At 44.6% G+C, this 16,877-nt stretch overlaps 1 protein-coding gene across 1 annotated transcript in view; it reads left to right on the forward strand.

Annotated features, from left to right (window-relative positions):
- The first annotated feature begins 244 nt into the window (after positions 1-244).
- Positions 245-16,877, forward strand: part of Frrs1l (ferric chelate reductase 1 like) — a 34,238-nt gene continuing 17,605 nt past the window's right edge. The window contains exons 1-2 of the mRNA XM_021161565.3: positions 245-556; positions 14,504-14,588. Of these exons, the coding sequence (XP_021017224.3) occupies positions 319-556; positions 14,504-14,588 (323 nt within the window). The 5' untranslated portion in view covers positions 245-318. The remainder of the gene's footprint in view (positions 557-14,503; positions 14,589-16,877) is intronic.

Raw genomic sequence — 16,877 nt, forward strand, 5'->3', positions numbered from 1 at the left:
TGGTGCTGATGCTGTAGGTCAACGGGCCACACTAAGCACCCAGGGACCAGAAAGGTCAAATCTGGAGGCGACTGGGCGATGGGGGAGAATGAAAAGAAGGACGCGAGGAAGGAGCGTCAGGCGAGGAGGGGGTGATGCTGAGCGGACGGGGGCAGGCTGCGGGGCTGGAGCGAGGATGCGCAGAGCGAGGCAGGGAGGCGGCGGGTGCGGGCGCTCCGCGGCTGCGCGGCGCGTGCTGGCGGCGGCTCGGTCCCGGCCCGCGCCCGCGGGGTCCCCGCTGCGGCCAGAGCGGCCTGGCTGCGGGATCCGTGCGCAGCGATGGCGGGGCAACCCCTGCGGGGCCCGGCCTGGGTACCACTGCTCCTGCGACTGCTGCTGGCGGGGATCGCTGCCTGCGATGCCAGTCCCGCGGACGACAGCGCGGGCCCGGGGGGCCGGGGACCCCGGGGACGCGCGCGAGGGGACGCGGGCGCGGACGAGGCAGTGCCGCGCCACGACTCCTCCTACGGCACCTTCGCCAGCGAGTTCTACGACCTGCGCTACCTGTCAGAGGAAGGTGAGGCTACCAGAGGGTGAGGGGCGACCTGGGGGTGGGAGGTTGAGGGTCGCAGGAAGGGTCCGCAAAGGTGTCAGTGGAGGCAGATGAGCACAGCTGAGACTAGAGTAGGGAACCCGGCTCTCAGACCCAGCCTGTAGGAGGGAAGTCTGGAGGAGCTGTCAGCGCCCGCTCCCCTCTTTACACGTGGGGAGACTAGGGCCGGGAGAGTCAGACTCAAGTCCTGCGAGGCTGTGGATAGAAGGCGCTAAGCTTATGCTCCCCTAGTTCTCAGCGTCTGGCCTCCTCCATCCTCCTGCCATGGAGGAGGCGCCATCTGGACTAGAATTCCGGAGCCCAGGACAGCAGGCGGGAAGCAGAAAACCCAACTTAAGAGAGAACCGTTGCCCAATTACCTCCTGGTGGGTCTGGAATGACCTAAATTTTGCAGGTACTCCATCCTTCCGTTGGTCTCATTGCCCAGGCGCCAGAGATGGGTCACAGCTCCCTCCCCAGTCCACCCCACATCTGCTGCTACCACACTTGTAGTCTCCTAGTGTGAGCCACCATTGTTGGGACCATCTGGGCCCAGAGACTGAGATTTCTTCGCCAGCTTCCCTGAGGAGCTGTTTCAAAGAGTACAAAAGGCAAAGCCATTCTGATAAAAGGAATGGAAACTGGCCTCTTACTTCCGCAGCTTGTAAAGAGCTTGGCAAAGAGGAGCCAAGAATCAAGCTGAGGGTTGAAACGGAGGTTATCCGTTCGTGGATATATCTCTTAATGAGGATGAGCTTCAGCTATACGCAGCATACAAATGTTAATGTCGTCAATAAGATAGGATTTTCTCTCTCACATAAGAAATCTAGAAACCCCACACTCCAAAGCTGGCATGAAGTCTCCAGTCTTAGGGACCTTCTGCTCCTTCGTAATTCTCAGCTTGTAGCTTAATGACCCCAAGTAGCTGCTTGAACCCGACTCACTACCTTCACTTTCCAGAGGGTGAAAAAGACAAAGTGGGGAGAAAATGCTGACTGCCTACTTATTAAGGATGCTACTCTGATAGAAGTTCCATAGAACGATTTTAGTTTCTTAGCCATGTGGTCACACATAGCTGTAAAGGAGTTGGGGACAGGTAATCTTGTAGCTAAAACAGACATACGGTATCCACTTCAAAATAATATAATTATTATATTAAGGAAGGTGGAGAGAATAGATTGGAAATATATTTATTTCCAATAATATTGGAAATACATTTATTAAATAGAGACTGCTGAACCACCCCTCCCCCCACACACACACACACTTAGTGACCTCGACTCTGGCTATTCAAGGGCTGGTGAAACAACTCTACTCCATGTTGTCACTCAGGGACCTACGCGCCTTCCATCTTGTTGCTCTACTATCCTTTAAGACCTTGTCCTCATCTCTGTAATAGAAGATTGGTGGCTTGTATGTCTTTGTTCAAAATTGATGGTAGGGTCCTGGAGAGATGGCGCAGTTGGTAAAGCCCTTGCCTCACAAACCCTAGTTCAGAGCATTGGAGCCCATGTAAAGCTAGGTACAGTAGCTCCTGTGTCTGTAATCCCAGTATTCCTGTGGAGCTATGGGACATGGAGACAATAGAATCATTGGAGCACGTGGGCTATCTGGTATGCAGCAGCTAACAAGAGACCCTATCTCCGGACGGAAGGAGAGACCTGACATCTGAGGTCCTCTGATCGCCACATGCGGAGCATGTGTGGCATACGCCCATCCATAGTCACACATACACATGACATGTGCATGCACACACACAGACACACACACAACTGAAGAAATGGAAAAGAGAAGTTTAGGATAAGTAATTATCGTTTTTGGCTGCTTGCATAGATCATCTCTTCTCATAGTCTTTGGCAATTACAAGCTTAATTAAGTAATGTCCTAGCTGCAAGGGAGCCCGGGCACCCCTGAGCCCAGGAAAAAGGAGCAAATGGTGTGAGGAACAACGAGCTAAACAGAATCTATCACTCTGGGAGAGGATAAATATTCCTAAGCATATTTTTCTGAAAGCATGTAGTCGGTATTTCTCCCTAAAGGTAGCATGTGAGCACATATATTCTCACTTAACTAAGGAAGAACAAGCCAGACTCTGTGTCCGTTTACATACATGGAAAGAATGTGAAGAAGTATTAAAAAAGTATAGCAAAGTAAAAACAAAATTCGAGGCTTTTGGGCCCAGGCTTGGGAGTGTAGCCTTTGTGGCTTAGTGCTCCAGGTACTGGTCATAAAACAGATAGCGACATTCCTTCCTCCACCCACCTGCTTCCTGGGTTCAATTCAAAGAATGACACCCTGACCATTACTGGAACCTGCAATGCAAATGTGCTATCTTTAGGGGCTCTTAGATTGTTAGGGGCTCTTAGAAACTGTCTTGAAAGATAACCTGACACTTGTGACTTTATACTTCCTTGTGACTCTTAACTGGTATTTTTGGTATTTTCCAACAACACCCTCCCCACCTCCATGAATTGTGGTTTCTTCCTTTAAATACCCCCTTACTCAGCTACTCAGCGCGCCATGGTCCTCTACCCCTGCGTGGTGTATGACCATGGGCCCGAGAACGCTCTCGAATAAAAATCCTCTTGCAAGTTGCAGCAAGATCGTTTCTTGTGGGTGATTTTGGGGTGTCGCCTCTCCTGAGTCAGAACGTGAGGGAGTCCTCACGTTGTGGGTCTTTCAAATGAACTGTATAAGCAGGTTTTATGAAGGCCAACATCAGGTGACAGTAGCTCCCAAGGAACACTTTACAATCACTCTGCAAAGTAGGTTTCCAGCCCAGAACATAGATGCTGCAAACAACAGGAGCATATAAAACATTGGATTATGGGTAACTACTCTAGGTATTCTTTGAGGAGGAAAAGCAACAGGAAATGGAGTGTTGCCTTCGTTTTAAACCTTAAAGTGAAGCCTCCTGTGCCAGTCTCCTGCTGTCAGCTGCTCAGGATAGAGGAGCCTGAGTCTGAGGATGGTAGTAGCTGCCGTCCCTTTGACTGATAACAAAAACTCCCATTTATGATTGCTTATGATTAAGACATAATGATCTGGCCATTTGCAAGACATTCAAATCAATGAACAGCTCACCCTGGGTTCAAGACCAGATTTTTTTTCTGTTGTGGCAAGAGCAGGGAAAGAGGCAGAGAGAAGGATGGAAGCATGCGTAGGACATTTTTCATCAGCCTGTGTCCTTCCCATGTTAGTCAGTCACTGTATGTAAATGTGTAGCTTATCTCCCTATGAATCTGGAAGTCTTTAATGCCACCAATACATGTCTGATTCTTCCTCTGGGTCCTCTGTAAACATAGTCTTCCATGAACATTTATTGGAGCTATGTTCGAAGTTCTATTTATTCCTACGTGCAAGTGCATGTGTGTGTGTGTGTGCCCCTCAGGCACATGTGTTATTATTCATGTATGTGGAGGCCATAAAACAATCTTGGATGATGTTCCTCAGGCACTACCCACCTTATTTTTTTTTTTCTTCTCTTTCTCTCATTGGCCTGGAGCTCATCCATCCCAGAGAGCCCAGAGAATCTGCCTGTCTGTCTCCTCCTGCACTGGAATTACAAACACGTATCACCAACAAGCCCAGATTTTCCATATGAGCTCAAGTGTTCATGCTTGTGTGTCAAGCACTTCACTGAGGGAGTTATCTCCCCAGCCTTCACTGTCTTTTCCTAAGTCCCTACTGTGTGCCAGATGGTTTCCTACATTAATTTTCATCTGCACACTGATCCTGTGAGTTAGATACTACTGTTTCCTTCCACCTTTTAAGAGTTAAGGGAAATTACTCACTTTTTTTTCTTTTCAAATGTTGGCTGAACTCACACAGCTAGAAAGTAGCAGTTGATCGTTGGATCAGTGGACTGACTCTGTTCAGTAGGTAGTGCTGGGTGTCCGGCCTGCCTAGGTATAAGATCCATGTTGGCAAGAGCTAGGAACTGGACTTGAGCAGGTCGGAGTGAGGGCTTTCATGAAGACACCTTAGATGCCGGGTTTCAGAGTGATGCTCTAGGCAGTTGAAAGCTGCAGGTCCTGAGGGGGCAGAGCACTACTGTGTGAGCACCCATGTAGGACTTTACGGCCTGCCACTTCTCTTGCTCAACATACTCTCTGCATTATATGACCCTGGTAAGTAGAAGGGACAGTTCAGGTGGCCGCAGAAAGAGGCTGATGTTGTAGTTCTCGGAGGTGAAGCTGAATGGCATAACCAGCCAATCTGTGGTTTAAACTTCACGGAATCGAGGGCTAAATGAATACCTGAAGGCTCTGATCCAACCAGTTAATTAGAAGCAATAAATAGCAAAGCAAAAGCCATTAACCACTCAGTAGAGTATGGCAAAATGGGCTCAAGGGATTGCAGAAAAAGGACACACAGTCCACAAATTAGATGAGAATGGAAGCCAAAGAGCCTCAAAGAGCGGAGAGTGGACGGAGGTGTGCCACGGACCGGGCCTAATCGGCCCCCCTCAACCGGTGGGAATCAGGGATTCAGACAGATGGGCATAGAGTCGGCGGGAATTGACAGACAGACACAGACACAAGAGAGAGTGCTGGATCTGAATGTAATTTGTCAAATCAAGCATCAGATTTTTTATACAGAAGAAAATAGGGAAGTTGGGTGACACACCGGCAAGGTACAAAGAGGTTACTGGATTCTTACACAAAACAGAGGAATGCAAACATGGAAGAACTGGCAGGAACCAACTAGGATAAAATTCAATGTTAGCAACTGGGATCAAAAACAGCTCCACCTAAGGTCCACTTAATCTTAGAAGCCAGGGGCAAGGGCTTCGTGCCATTGCCATAGTTCCTAATGTAGTCTATTGTATAGTCCACCTTCCCCCTAGGCCATTATAAATACGTGTGTATGGGTGTAACTCAGCTATCTATAGTTCTAAGTATCTACTCTGGTTCCTCTTTAGGTCACAAACTTCCGTCTTCCTAGATAATGGTAAATTTCTGTGTAGGTCAGTGATTTAGCTATCTATGCCCAAGGTCGGATCAAGGACTGCCTAGAATCTAACTTAGCTATATGTCAAAATATCAATCCTTAGGAGCACTTGTAATAAAGCAATATTAAGGGAAAGCACACAGATCCGTTTACCAACTAAAGCAAGGACATTGGAGAATTCATTATACAGGATACCACGATTCCAGGAGACTAAGTTTCCGTGAACTTTTCACCTTGTGAAAGCGCCCAGGTTTTCGGGGGGACTGTCGCACTTGTCACTACTGGAGTGGATGTAGCAGAGGTGGAGCTCAGTGATAGTGAGCTGCTTAGCATGTGCATGGTGTGGGAGGAGCTCAGAGGGCTGCTTAGCATGTGCATGGTGTGGGTAGAGCTCAGAGGGCTGCTTAGCATGTGCAAGGCTGAGGGTTCAGCCTCCAACACTGCAAACATAAACAATAAGTAAATAAATAAAATTAAATGAGAAAACCAACTTCTTATAGGAATATCTGGTAGACAGAGATGATAAAATAAAAATTAGAAGAAAAGAAGTGGCTATAATTAGTTTCTAAAACAAAATTACTAGAAAGACTGAATCTATGTGAGAAAAGAGAAGAAATTTTACAATAAAAAAGCCCTCTAATGTAATATTATTCCTTTAAGCTTTGTATATGTATGTATACCAGTGTATATACAGATGTGTATTTAAGTATGTATATATATGCACACACGTGCTGTGACCAGAGGCCAACCTTGGTTGTTGTTCCTCAGGAGTCACCCAACTTGTACTTTTATTTTGCTTTGATGGACCTGGGGTGATTTATACACGTAGAGGCCAGAAGAAGAGGGTAGACAGTATGCTTCATCATTCTCTGCCGTGTTCCATGGAGGAAAGGTCTCTAGCTAATAGCCTGGTAGCCAGCAAACTCATATGATCCTCCTGTACCCCCACCCCCACCCCATTGCTGGGTTGCAAGCATGTGCAGCAGTACTTGGCTTTTTACGTGGGTGCTAGGGATTTGGACTCAGATCCTCATGGTTGCACATCGATTGCTTTTCCTTGCTGAACCATCTTCCCAGCTCCACTTTGTTCTTTAAGACAGGTTTTCTCTTCTGGGGATGTGGGACTCACCAAGTAGACTAGTTGGCTGTCCAGCTAGCTACAGGGAACTACCTGAGCGAATCTTCCCAATGCCTGGATTACAAGCAAGGGCGACCACACCAGCTTGACAACACGGATGCTAGGGAGCAAACTTAGATGATGCTCATGCTTGTGTGGCAAGCACTTCCCCAGATCTTCATTTAGGTTTTCAATTTGGAGAAAAATGGTATCAAGATGGGACCTGGAGGAGAGGAAATAAACCAAGCAAACAAACTGATATAAATGAGGAAATGAAGGTAACTAATTCAAAGAGGCCAGGGGGCCATATCTGGGTAGTTCAACCGATATATCTCATCGTTGAGGAAGACAGGTCAGTATACCCAGGGAGTCAAGATGCAGGAAAGGTGAAGAAGTACTTGAACATTTTACAAGAAGAGGATTTGAAGGTTTTTATTTTTTAAAATAGTGAGTGGAGAAGTTGGACCTGTTGTGCATTGTTAATGAGGATGTAAAATATTACAGCTCTTTGGAAAATGGCTTGGCAGCTCCTCAAAGAGTAAAATGTACAGTTACCATATAATGTAGCCGTTGCATTCTAAGAGAATTGGAAATGTATCCACATAAAGCCGTCTACACAGCTGCGTGATTCAGAATAGTCCCAAAGTAGGAACAACCAAAATGCCTACCAACTGACGAACAGATAAACAAATACGGCCTACCAGTCCAGTGGGGATGCTGTTCTGTTATAGAGAGGAATGAAGTTTCAATGCCTGCTGCAGGGTAGATGAACCTTGGAAACATTATGCTAAGTGAAAGAAACCAGAAACCCGGCCGCACGCTTCCATCGACAGGCAATGGGCAGAATGAGCAAATCCGTAGGAGCAGAAGGATGCCAGGGGCTACACAGACAGGACTAGAGAGAGGCTGCTGGCTGGCACTTGGCCTCTACCTGGCACCATGGAAATTTTGTCGAACTAGATAGTAGTAGTTGTGCAACCTTGTTGGAGGTGTAAAAAGCACTGAATTGTACACTTTATGTGGCAAGTCTAATGGTAGGTCAGAATTCAATAACAATGGAAGCCGAGAAAACCAGTTAATAAGAAGCTGGTTTGTCTAGTACTTGGGAGGCTGAGGCCAGAGGATTGCAAATTTGAAGGCAGACTGGGATTCATAGCAAGACCTTGTCCAAAGTGGCAGCGGGGTGGGGGGAGGGAGGAATCTGACTGAAGAATTAGAAAACCTGAATCAAAGGAACTGAGAAGGATGGGCTGGCTGGGTGGGGTGGGCGGTGGTGGTGGTGGGACCTGGAAGGTCAAGTCCTTACCCAGCCCAGAGACGGTGAGGACATGGAGGAAGCTGGCTCACCACACTGGGTCTAATGAGAGAGCCTACCTCACCACAGAACGTGACACCTGATGTCAGCCTCTGGCATTCATATGAGCAGTTGTGCCCATACATGTATGCCTGCAGATATGTAAAAATGTATTCACATGCACAACACACACCACAGAAGAAAGAAAAAAAGGAGGAAAGAAAAAAAAATCGAGTCAACTAAAAACAAATCTTCCAAATAAGAAAGTTCAAGGCTCAATCCTACCAAATATTCAAGTGAGAGATAGTGCTCACTCTAAATATTTATAAACTTTAAAAATGTGTAGAGCTGTAGAGATGACTCAGCATCTCTGAGTACTGACTGCTTTCCCAGAGGACCTGGGCTCAGTTCCCAGCTCACAGTTGTTAACTCCAGACCTGGGTGACCCAATACCTTCTTCTGGCCTCTATAAGCCATGGTATACAGACATGCATTTGGACACAACATCCTTACATTTAAAAAAGGTGTGTGTGTGTGTGTGCATGCATGTGCAAGATGTGGTGGAGGGGCTGTACAAATGTGAGTGTCATGGTGTGCGTGTGGAGGTTGGGGATCATCTATAGAGTTGTTCTCTCCTTCCACCTTTACTTGGGCTGTGAGGATCAAACTCAAGTTATGCAAAAGACACCTTTACTCACGGAGCCATTTTGCCAGTGTCCTGAACATATTTCAGGGGACAGAGGAAGAGGAAATAATCCCGACTCATTTGATGTGACAACATAACTTTGTTAGTGTGGCAGCCAGACTTGATGAGAGAAATATATTATGGTTGAATTTTGATCATGCATATAAATATATACTGAATATACAAATATATTGGAAGAAGTAAAAAAAAAAAGGTGGTTTGGGGCAAAAATGAGTTTTAAGGGAATTGAGATAGTAGCAAAATCTGACACAGTATAATTAAAGTTGGACTGTGAAGGACAAATAATGTTATGCAGTGATGAAAGAAATAATAAATCAGGAACCCAATAAGTAAGTTTCCAGGGCTGAGGCTGTGGCTCAGTGGTAGCGTGCTTACTCAGCATGAATGAGGTGCTGGTTTCATTACTCAGTACTGCAAAAATAACTATTGATATATATGTGTTTTATATATATACATATATATATATATATATATATATATATATATATATATATATATACATGCATATATCTATAACAAACACATGCATGGTGTTTCCAAATACACGAAGCAATAATCTGTAATTATGTTAATTCTATAATATAGATGTATTAGTATAATAGGTATTAGGGAATACATTAAATATGTAGATAAATAAATATCCAAACAAAATGTGTTAAATTCAGCACACTATCCTTAGCATTAGAAAAAAAATCAAATTGTAAAAATAAAAGATACCTATTGTTTGACTTCTATAAATAATGTTACTTAAATGAGTATATAAACAAATATAGAACCATACTTTTTTTGAATACACAGGAAGATCCTCTAAAATTTGTCATGAACTAGTTATAGGAAGTCAGGATTACAGAGACTCTACATAGCATGCATAGATGTCTTCTGAGTATAGTGAGCTGAAATGTGAAGTTAGTGAAAGCCTGAGGAGGGGTGATCGGGAATGTTGCTCAGGGGCAGAGTGCCACCTGCCATTCTCCGCCCTCTGTTTGATTTCCTAGCCCTAAAAAACAAAAACAAAGAAAATAAAAGGATCACAAAGGACAATATCAATGAAAAATATTGACCAAAGAGGTAAAGAAGAAATCATAAGGGAAATTATGATAGCCTTCTGTTGAGCTATCAAAACATCGTATGTCAAAATATTGGTATGTCAAAATATTAGCATTAGGGATGATACAGCAGCTAACAGCACTGGCCACCAAGCTTGACAACCTGAGTTTGATCCCCAAAACTCACTTTCAGGAGTTGTCCTCTGACCTCCACAGGTACACGGGGCATGCATGCGTTCATGTACCTATTTAAAGCGTGCCATGATGTGGTTCTAAAGTATGCTCGCAGGCTTTATGCGGCTATTGCCAGAGTCATATTTTAGAACACTCTGATCACCCTGAAAAGAAACCATATTTCCCTAGAGCCAACACCATGCAGGCAGGCATTTTTTGTTTCCCCTTGTCTTAGCTCTTGGCAACCATGAAGCCTTCTGTCTCAATATTTGTCTATCTCAGACATCTCATGCACAGGGAATGGTACATTATGCGGCCACTGTTGGTTTTGTTACTTAGTTGGACTTTTTTAGGAAAGCTTTTAGAAGATTAACATAGCCTAGGAACCCAGGCTCTTCCTCACCAGTAATAGCGAGTCAGAGAATGTGAAAGAAATCACTCAAAGATCTGGCTCAAAGTAGCAACAGAGATCTACAGGGTCTGGTTTTATCTATCTAGAGAAAAGAAAATGAACTATTAAGGGATATAAAGGATGAGAATAAACAGACTGAATCATGTTCTTGAAAAGAATAATCTGATTTTATAGATATATCAATCCTCCATCCACTCACAGTTCATCTCAAACTTAAGACAATTAATTCTTCACAGTCTTCCAGTCCAGTTCTGTACGGGAACTTCACACATGGTTTCTATACGTTGCACGGAAGAATCAGGTCCTGAGAATTGGTGAGATAGTTTGGCCTTTCTAGATAATTAAGGCACAGTTGAAAGCTGAGTAATTAAAATAACATGGTCCTACCTTTCAAAAAATAACAAACCAGAAAATCTAGAAATAGACCCAGGTTCATGAAGGAACCAATGAACTGGAATGGAGTTATTATCATAAATTACCAGAGGAAGCATGAGTTGTCTCATAAATTATGTTGAGAAAAAATTGATTCAATGTAAAGAGAGCTGGGAGTGGTGGCTCGTACCTCTGATCTCAGCATTCTGCAGGAAGAAGCAGGGGATCTCTGTGAGTTCCAGGCCAGCTGGGTCTGCATGGGGAGTTTCAGGTCAGCCAGGGACACATAGTGAGACTCTTGTCTTACAAAACAAAGCAAAAAGAAACCCAAACAAATCGATATAAGTAGAAAAATACAATTGATTTCTCACTTCACATAAGATAATGAGTAAATTCCCAGTGGGTCAAAGCTCTCAGTGTGCTATCAATATAGCATTACAACAGTAAGAAGTAAAAAAATGAGAGAAATGGCTCGTGCTGATGGGGGGGGGGGTAGAAAATAATCCCTCAAGACCCTGAAAGTCACAAACCAAAAGCAGAGAAATTCTTAGCTTAACCTCATCCAAGTTAAATATTTGGGTCTTAAAAAAAAAAAGAAGAAGAATCGTAGGGAAAAAACAAAACAAACAAAAAACAAAAATCAAGATTGTTGGGAGGGTGGTAAGTAAATTCGGAACATCTGGGACCAACAATCATGAAATATATAAAATAGATACAAACTTCCATGACAATGTTTGAACAAAGTTTACAGAAATCGACCCCACAGACGAGGGAACCCAAGGGTTTAATACAGATATGAAGGGACATTTGTGTCTGTCAGTGCTCAGGGAAATCCAAATTAAAATAATAATGAGATCATGTGGAGCTTGGATGTGGAGAAACTGGGGCAGTCAATCAAAATCATACAGGAGCCAGGGGACTGGAAGCCAGAGTTGTTCCGAATAGTAATCTGCTCGGGCTTGCTTGCCGTAGTTAGAGGGGTAGCCTGGCCATGTTTCTCCTGGGTTACGAAATGAAAATCTCCTAGATAGACCCCCAGGAAATGTGGGTAAAGGCATTTATGTTTTTTGCAACTGGAGGAAATGAGCAGATAGAGATGTGTCATTTACTTTTCTGTGATCCACCGGAAGCAGCTTACGGGCGGGAAGATTCATTAGCTTCATGGTTTCGACCTATTGTAGTGGAATAGACATGGTCTGGCAGTTCAACTCAAGGCATCAGAAGCGAGTGGCAGAGGCTGTTCACATCACAGTGGACCCACACGTGGAGGAGGGATGGTCCTTCCAACGCCTGTTCCTGGTAACCTCCTTCTGCCAGCTGGGCTTCACTTCCTCAAAGGTTCCATAGCTTCCCAAAACATTATCACCAGCAGGGAGCAAGTGTTTCAAAACAAACAAACAAACAAACAAACAAACAAACCTATAGAGCCTGTGGGGGCATTCCAATTCAAGCCACGGCAGGAGGTGATTTACGTGTCCCAATCTTGGAGGACATTTAAGCAAATGCATTTATATGCATCTTATCTCTCTAAGGGGCTCTCGATGTGTAAAGACACACCTACTACTACAATTTCAAGACTCTAGCGCAGTTGTTCTCCACCTTCTTAGTGCTGCAACCTTTTAATATGGTTCCTCGTGTGGTGGTGACTCCCAACCATAAAATTATTTTCATTGCTACTTCAAAGCTGTAATTTTGCTGCTGTATAAATTGTGATGTAAATATCTGTGTGTTCTGATGGTCTTTGGTGACCCCTTACGAATGGGTTGTTCAACCTCCAAAGGGGTTGCAGCCTACAGGTAAAGAACTGTTGCTCTAGAGTGTCTTTTCCAGGAACCAGGACAAAGCCCAGGTTGTCTGGGATTTTGGGACAGCTTACATAGATAGCAATAAACAAACAAAAGACTAGGGTCTAGTGGTCTAAAACAGTGGTAAAATGTATTCTAAACCTGTTAATTCAATCCACAACATTGGGTGGAAACATTTTTTTTCCAATTTTCTATTAGGTATTTTCTTCATTTACATTTCAAATGCTGTCCCGAAAGTCCCCTATACCCTCCCCCAATTCTGGTCCCCTACCCACCCACTCCCAGTTCTTGGCCCTGGTGTTCCCCTGTATTGGGGCATATAAAGTTTGCAAGACCAAGGGGCCTCTCTGGGGTGGAAACATTTTTAAATGGATGTGAAAGCACAGCCCACAGAACACACGTTCTTATTTGGTTCTGTTTTCGAACACACAATATAATAGAAAATCACTGTTAGCAAAGACCTTTGCCAACCCAATGAACTACTTCAGAACATTTGCCTAAGCTATGTCCCAAAACTTGCTTTTATTTGGTGTCCAGAAACCCATTTTTCTTAAAAAAGACAATGTTACCCAACGGTTATTAGTTCTTGGTTAATTTTATAACATTTTAGTAGCCATAATAGTCCAGGGATGATAATGACAACTGATATTTATTGAACTGGAAATCTATCATCAGCCAATATTAGCCTAGATGCTGGGAATGACTAAGAATTCTGTGATTGAAAATGGAAGAGGGAATCTGGGGGTGGTGTTCAGAGAAAACGCTTTTTGTGAGGTTCTGAGTTTAGTCTCTCTCTCTCTCTCTCTCTCTCTCTCTCACACACACACACACACACACACACACGGGGTTGGGGGGGGCAGATCAAATGAAGAAGATGGAAAACTTGAGTCAGAAGTAAAATGGAAGAAACGGTCACCTCCAGTGTCTTAATGACAGATAAGGAAGTAGCCATTGCATTCCTGAATGAATACTGAATACTCTGGAGGAAAAAAAAAATACCTTACTTCAGTGGCAAATAAGAGTAAGGGCATAAATGAAGATGCTTAATATGATGTGTAGCATTGAAAAGCTGCTCAATAAATACAAAGAGAAAAATTAAAAACCTGTTAAGGCAGGATGTGGTCTATAGTAGTGAAAATGACGTAGGTTTTAGTACAAAATAGGGTAAATCTAGAATTAAAGTATTTGAGCCAGTTACTTAGGGGGTTGTTTGATCCAGTGATCAAAGTCTGGGGTAGAAGCAGCAGACAGACTCGTGCCAGGAAAGCATAGCCTGCAGACACTTGTGAGAAGTCTAAAGCTAACCTAAGTAAGACTTCACTGAAGAGAAGCAGTACAAATCAAAAGGGTGGGTTTTACACTGCCTGGGCCTATCGGAGGAAGCTTGCATCTCACCAGCCATCGTTCAATCAGTGACCAGTACCAAATCTCAGGCTGGGCAGAGAATGTAGCATGAGGCACACATGGCTGCTGCACACATGGAGTGAGCACCCCAGGTGAAAATGATTTTTCCCTTGGAACCTGGAGGCCTCCGTGGCCTTGCCCTCCAGCATTGCTTAAAGGCGTTACAGTGTAAGTCATCTCAGAGGAACAATGCTCACCACTGTGTGTTGGAAGGACTTAGAATATGGTAAGTGGTGGCCCAGAGAGATGAAGTTGTAATCGCCATTCTACTTAGAAGTGGAATCACCCAGCTACCAAGTTAACAGCTAGGCCTTTGTCATCATCTGTCTTTCTTCCTGAGTGTGTGCACTGTTGTAAAGTCCTAACTCCTAGCCGGACAGCGGTAAGCAGGTGGTTATGTAGGATTGGTCCCTGGTTGCTTGCTTGAAAATGAAATAGGAGCACACTCATTCACAGCATCCACCTAAGGTGAAGTTCAAAGTCGAGGATGCCCTCATGAAGGGGATAGTCAGATTTCATCAATGACCTTTGCTAAGTCCCCAAACATCCCTGGCAGTGATGATAGAAATAGGCAGCCGAATTCTTTAGAACTCTCATTGTGAGGATTGTTACTGGACTTCTCTGACCGTCGTTCGTCTTCGCTGTCCAGGTTACCCTTTCCCCACTGCTCCTCCTGTGGACCCATTCGCCAAAATCAAGGTGGAAGACTGTGGAAGAACTAAGGGATGCTTCAGGTAGGTAGAGGTGGGAGTCTGATCACTAAGGCTCTGAAATGTACTGAGTTTCTCCGGGTAGGATTCAAACCTGCAGGCATCTCTATGTGGGCACGTGGTCTGTCCCCTAACCCCTTTTAACTTCAGCAAGGTTATAGAAAGCTCAAATAAGAAAATCCAGTGCTCAAGGGTTTTGTTTGCTGAGTCAGGTCTCGCTGTCCTTGAATTCTGGATACTCTCACGATCCTATGTAATACTGGCATTACAAGTGGGAGCATTACAACCACCATGCTTGGTTAGTGTTCAGTTGCCGCATGTTCTTTTCTTAAAGATAGTATCCTAGTCAGTTTCTATGGTCATGATAAAGACATAGCCAAGAAGGATTATATCACAATCCATCTCTCAAAGTGGCAGGAATGTGGAGGTAGGAACTGAAGTAGAGGCCATGGAGGAGTCCTGCTCACTGGCTTGCTCTCATGGCTTGTTCAGCCTGCTTTCTTTACTACCTAGAATACCTGACCAGGGCTGATACCACACATAGTGAGCTGGGCCCTCCCACATTAGTTGTCAATCAGGAAAATGCCCTACTGACTTGCCTATGGGCAATCTGATAGAGGCATTTTCTCAGTTGAGATTTCTTCTCCCCATGACGCTAGCTTGTGTCAAACCGACAAAAATGTAACCAGACAGGCAGGTTCTCCTATAGCCCAGACTGGCCTTAAATTTGCAAACAAGGATAACCTTAAAGTTCTAATCCTCCTGCTTTCCCCTCCCATGTTCTGGGATGACAGGTGTACGCCTAGCTTATGCAATGCTGAGGCTTAGTGCATGCTGGGTAAGCATTCTACCAACCGACCTACATTCCCAGCCCCAACGATTCCTTTCCAAATAAATAGCCATGACTTGTGGATTATGCATGATGCTAAGCATCGATGATTGTAGCTTAGTGGTTTGAGCGAGTTCCTATGTGATTCTTGGTAGCAATCCATCAAGACATGACAGGCTCCAAGTGAGCATGCTGGCATGTGCCTGTAATCCCAGCACTCAGGTGCCTGAGGCTCAAAGGGTTGAGGCCAACCTGGGCTACTTAGTGAAAAAGACCCTGTATCAGAGAAGAGAAGACAGGTGGAGGGAGAGAGGGAGAGAGAGATGGAGACAGTTATGGAGAAAATAAAAATGAGTGAATGTGAACTGGCTCGGTAGGGAGCAGTAGTGTAGAAACTTCTCAGAGGATTTTATGGAGACTGCACTGAAGTGCTAATCTTGTTGATTGCTCGGGTCGCAAGGTTTAAGGAGCCAAGCATCGACTCCAGGGGTCTCCAGCTTTATTGACTTTCAAGGCTTTTTTGAAGACCTGTAAAAAAAGTTCCAATACTATTAGCACCGAGCAAAAATGGTGGGCAGTGTCTGATTCTGGCGGTGGTGACTGAGAAGGAGTTTTAATAGCCTGCTGGCTCAGTGCGGCTGGTCTGTCACACTGTTCTCTGCTCTTCTTCCCCTCCCTCATTCGTTCACATGTTTCACCCCAGCTCTAGGTGGCCTACACTGTATGTCTTTTTCCTGTTACTTGGGGTATCCCTGCTAACACATGAGTATGATCTTGTTTCCTTCCTCATTCACATTTCAGCACCCTGGGTCTTGTTCTTGCAGGCATCTGCCATCTATGCTTTTATCCTCCCACCCATTGATACAGTGCCCTCTCTTCCCTTCTCCTTCCCTTCTCCCCTTCCCTTCGCTCCCCTTCCCCTTCCTTTTCCTTCTCTTTCCTTCCCCTTCCCCTTCTCCCCTTCCCTTCCCTTCTTTTCTTCCCTTTCCCCTCCCCTCCCCTCCTCTCTCCTCCCTTTTCCTTCTTTTCCCTTCCCTCCCCTTCGCTTTCCTTCCTTCCCCTCCCATTCTCTCCTTTCCATTCCCCTTCCTTCTTTTCCCTCCCCTCCCCTTCCCTCTCCCTCTCTTTTCTTTCCTGTTCTCTCTTTTGTGCCTAGGGTCATGTACATTACAAACACAGGCTTTACCAATGGGATACGCCCCACTGCAACATTGTGTTCTGTTCTGACAATGGTAGAGTACAATGCTCCTTAACTAGGGGTTTCCAGTTATTGGTCCCCACTGGTCCAGAATCTATAAGTCGTTTGTAAGGATTTTTGTTACATTTATTTATTTATTTATTTATTTAGTGAACATGCCTACATGTGTATGCATATGCACATATGTACATATGCACATGTAAGTGTGTGCACTTATGTCATGGCACTCAGGTGGAGGTCAGAAGACAACTTCCTGGCGTCTTCTCTTTTTCTACCATGTAAGTTT

This window comes from Mus caroli, unplaced genomic scaffold (genome assembly GCF_978045245.1).
Source record: "Mus caroli unplaced genomic scaffold, Mus_caroli_1 scaffold_6, whole genome shotgun sequence".
Taxonomy (NCBI): Eukaryota; Metazoa; Chordata; class Mammalia; order Rodentia; family Muridae; genus Mus; species Mus caroli.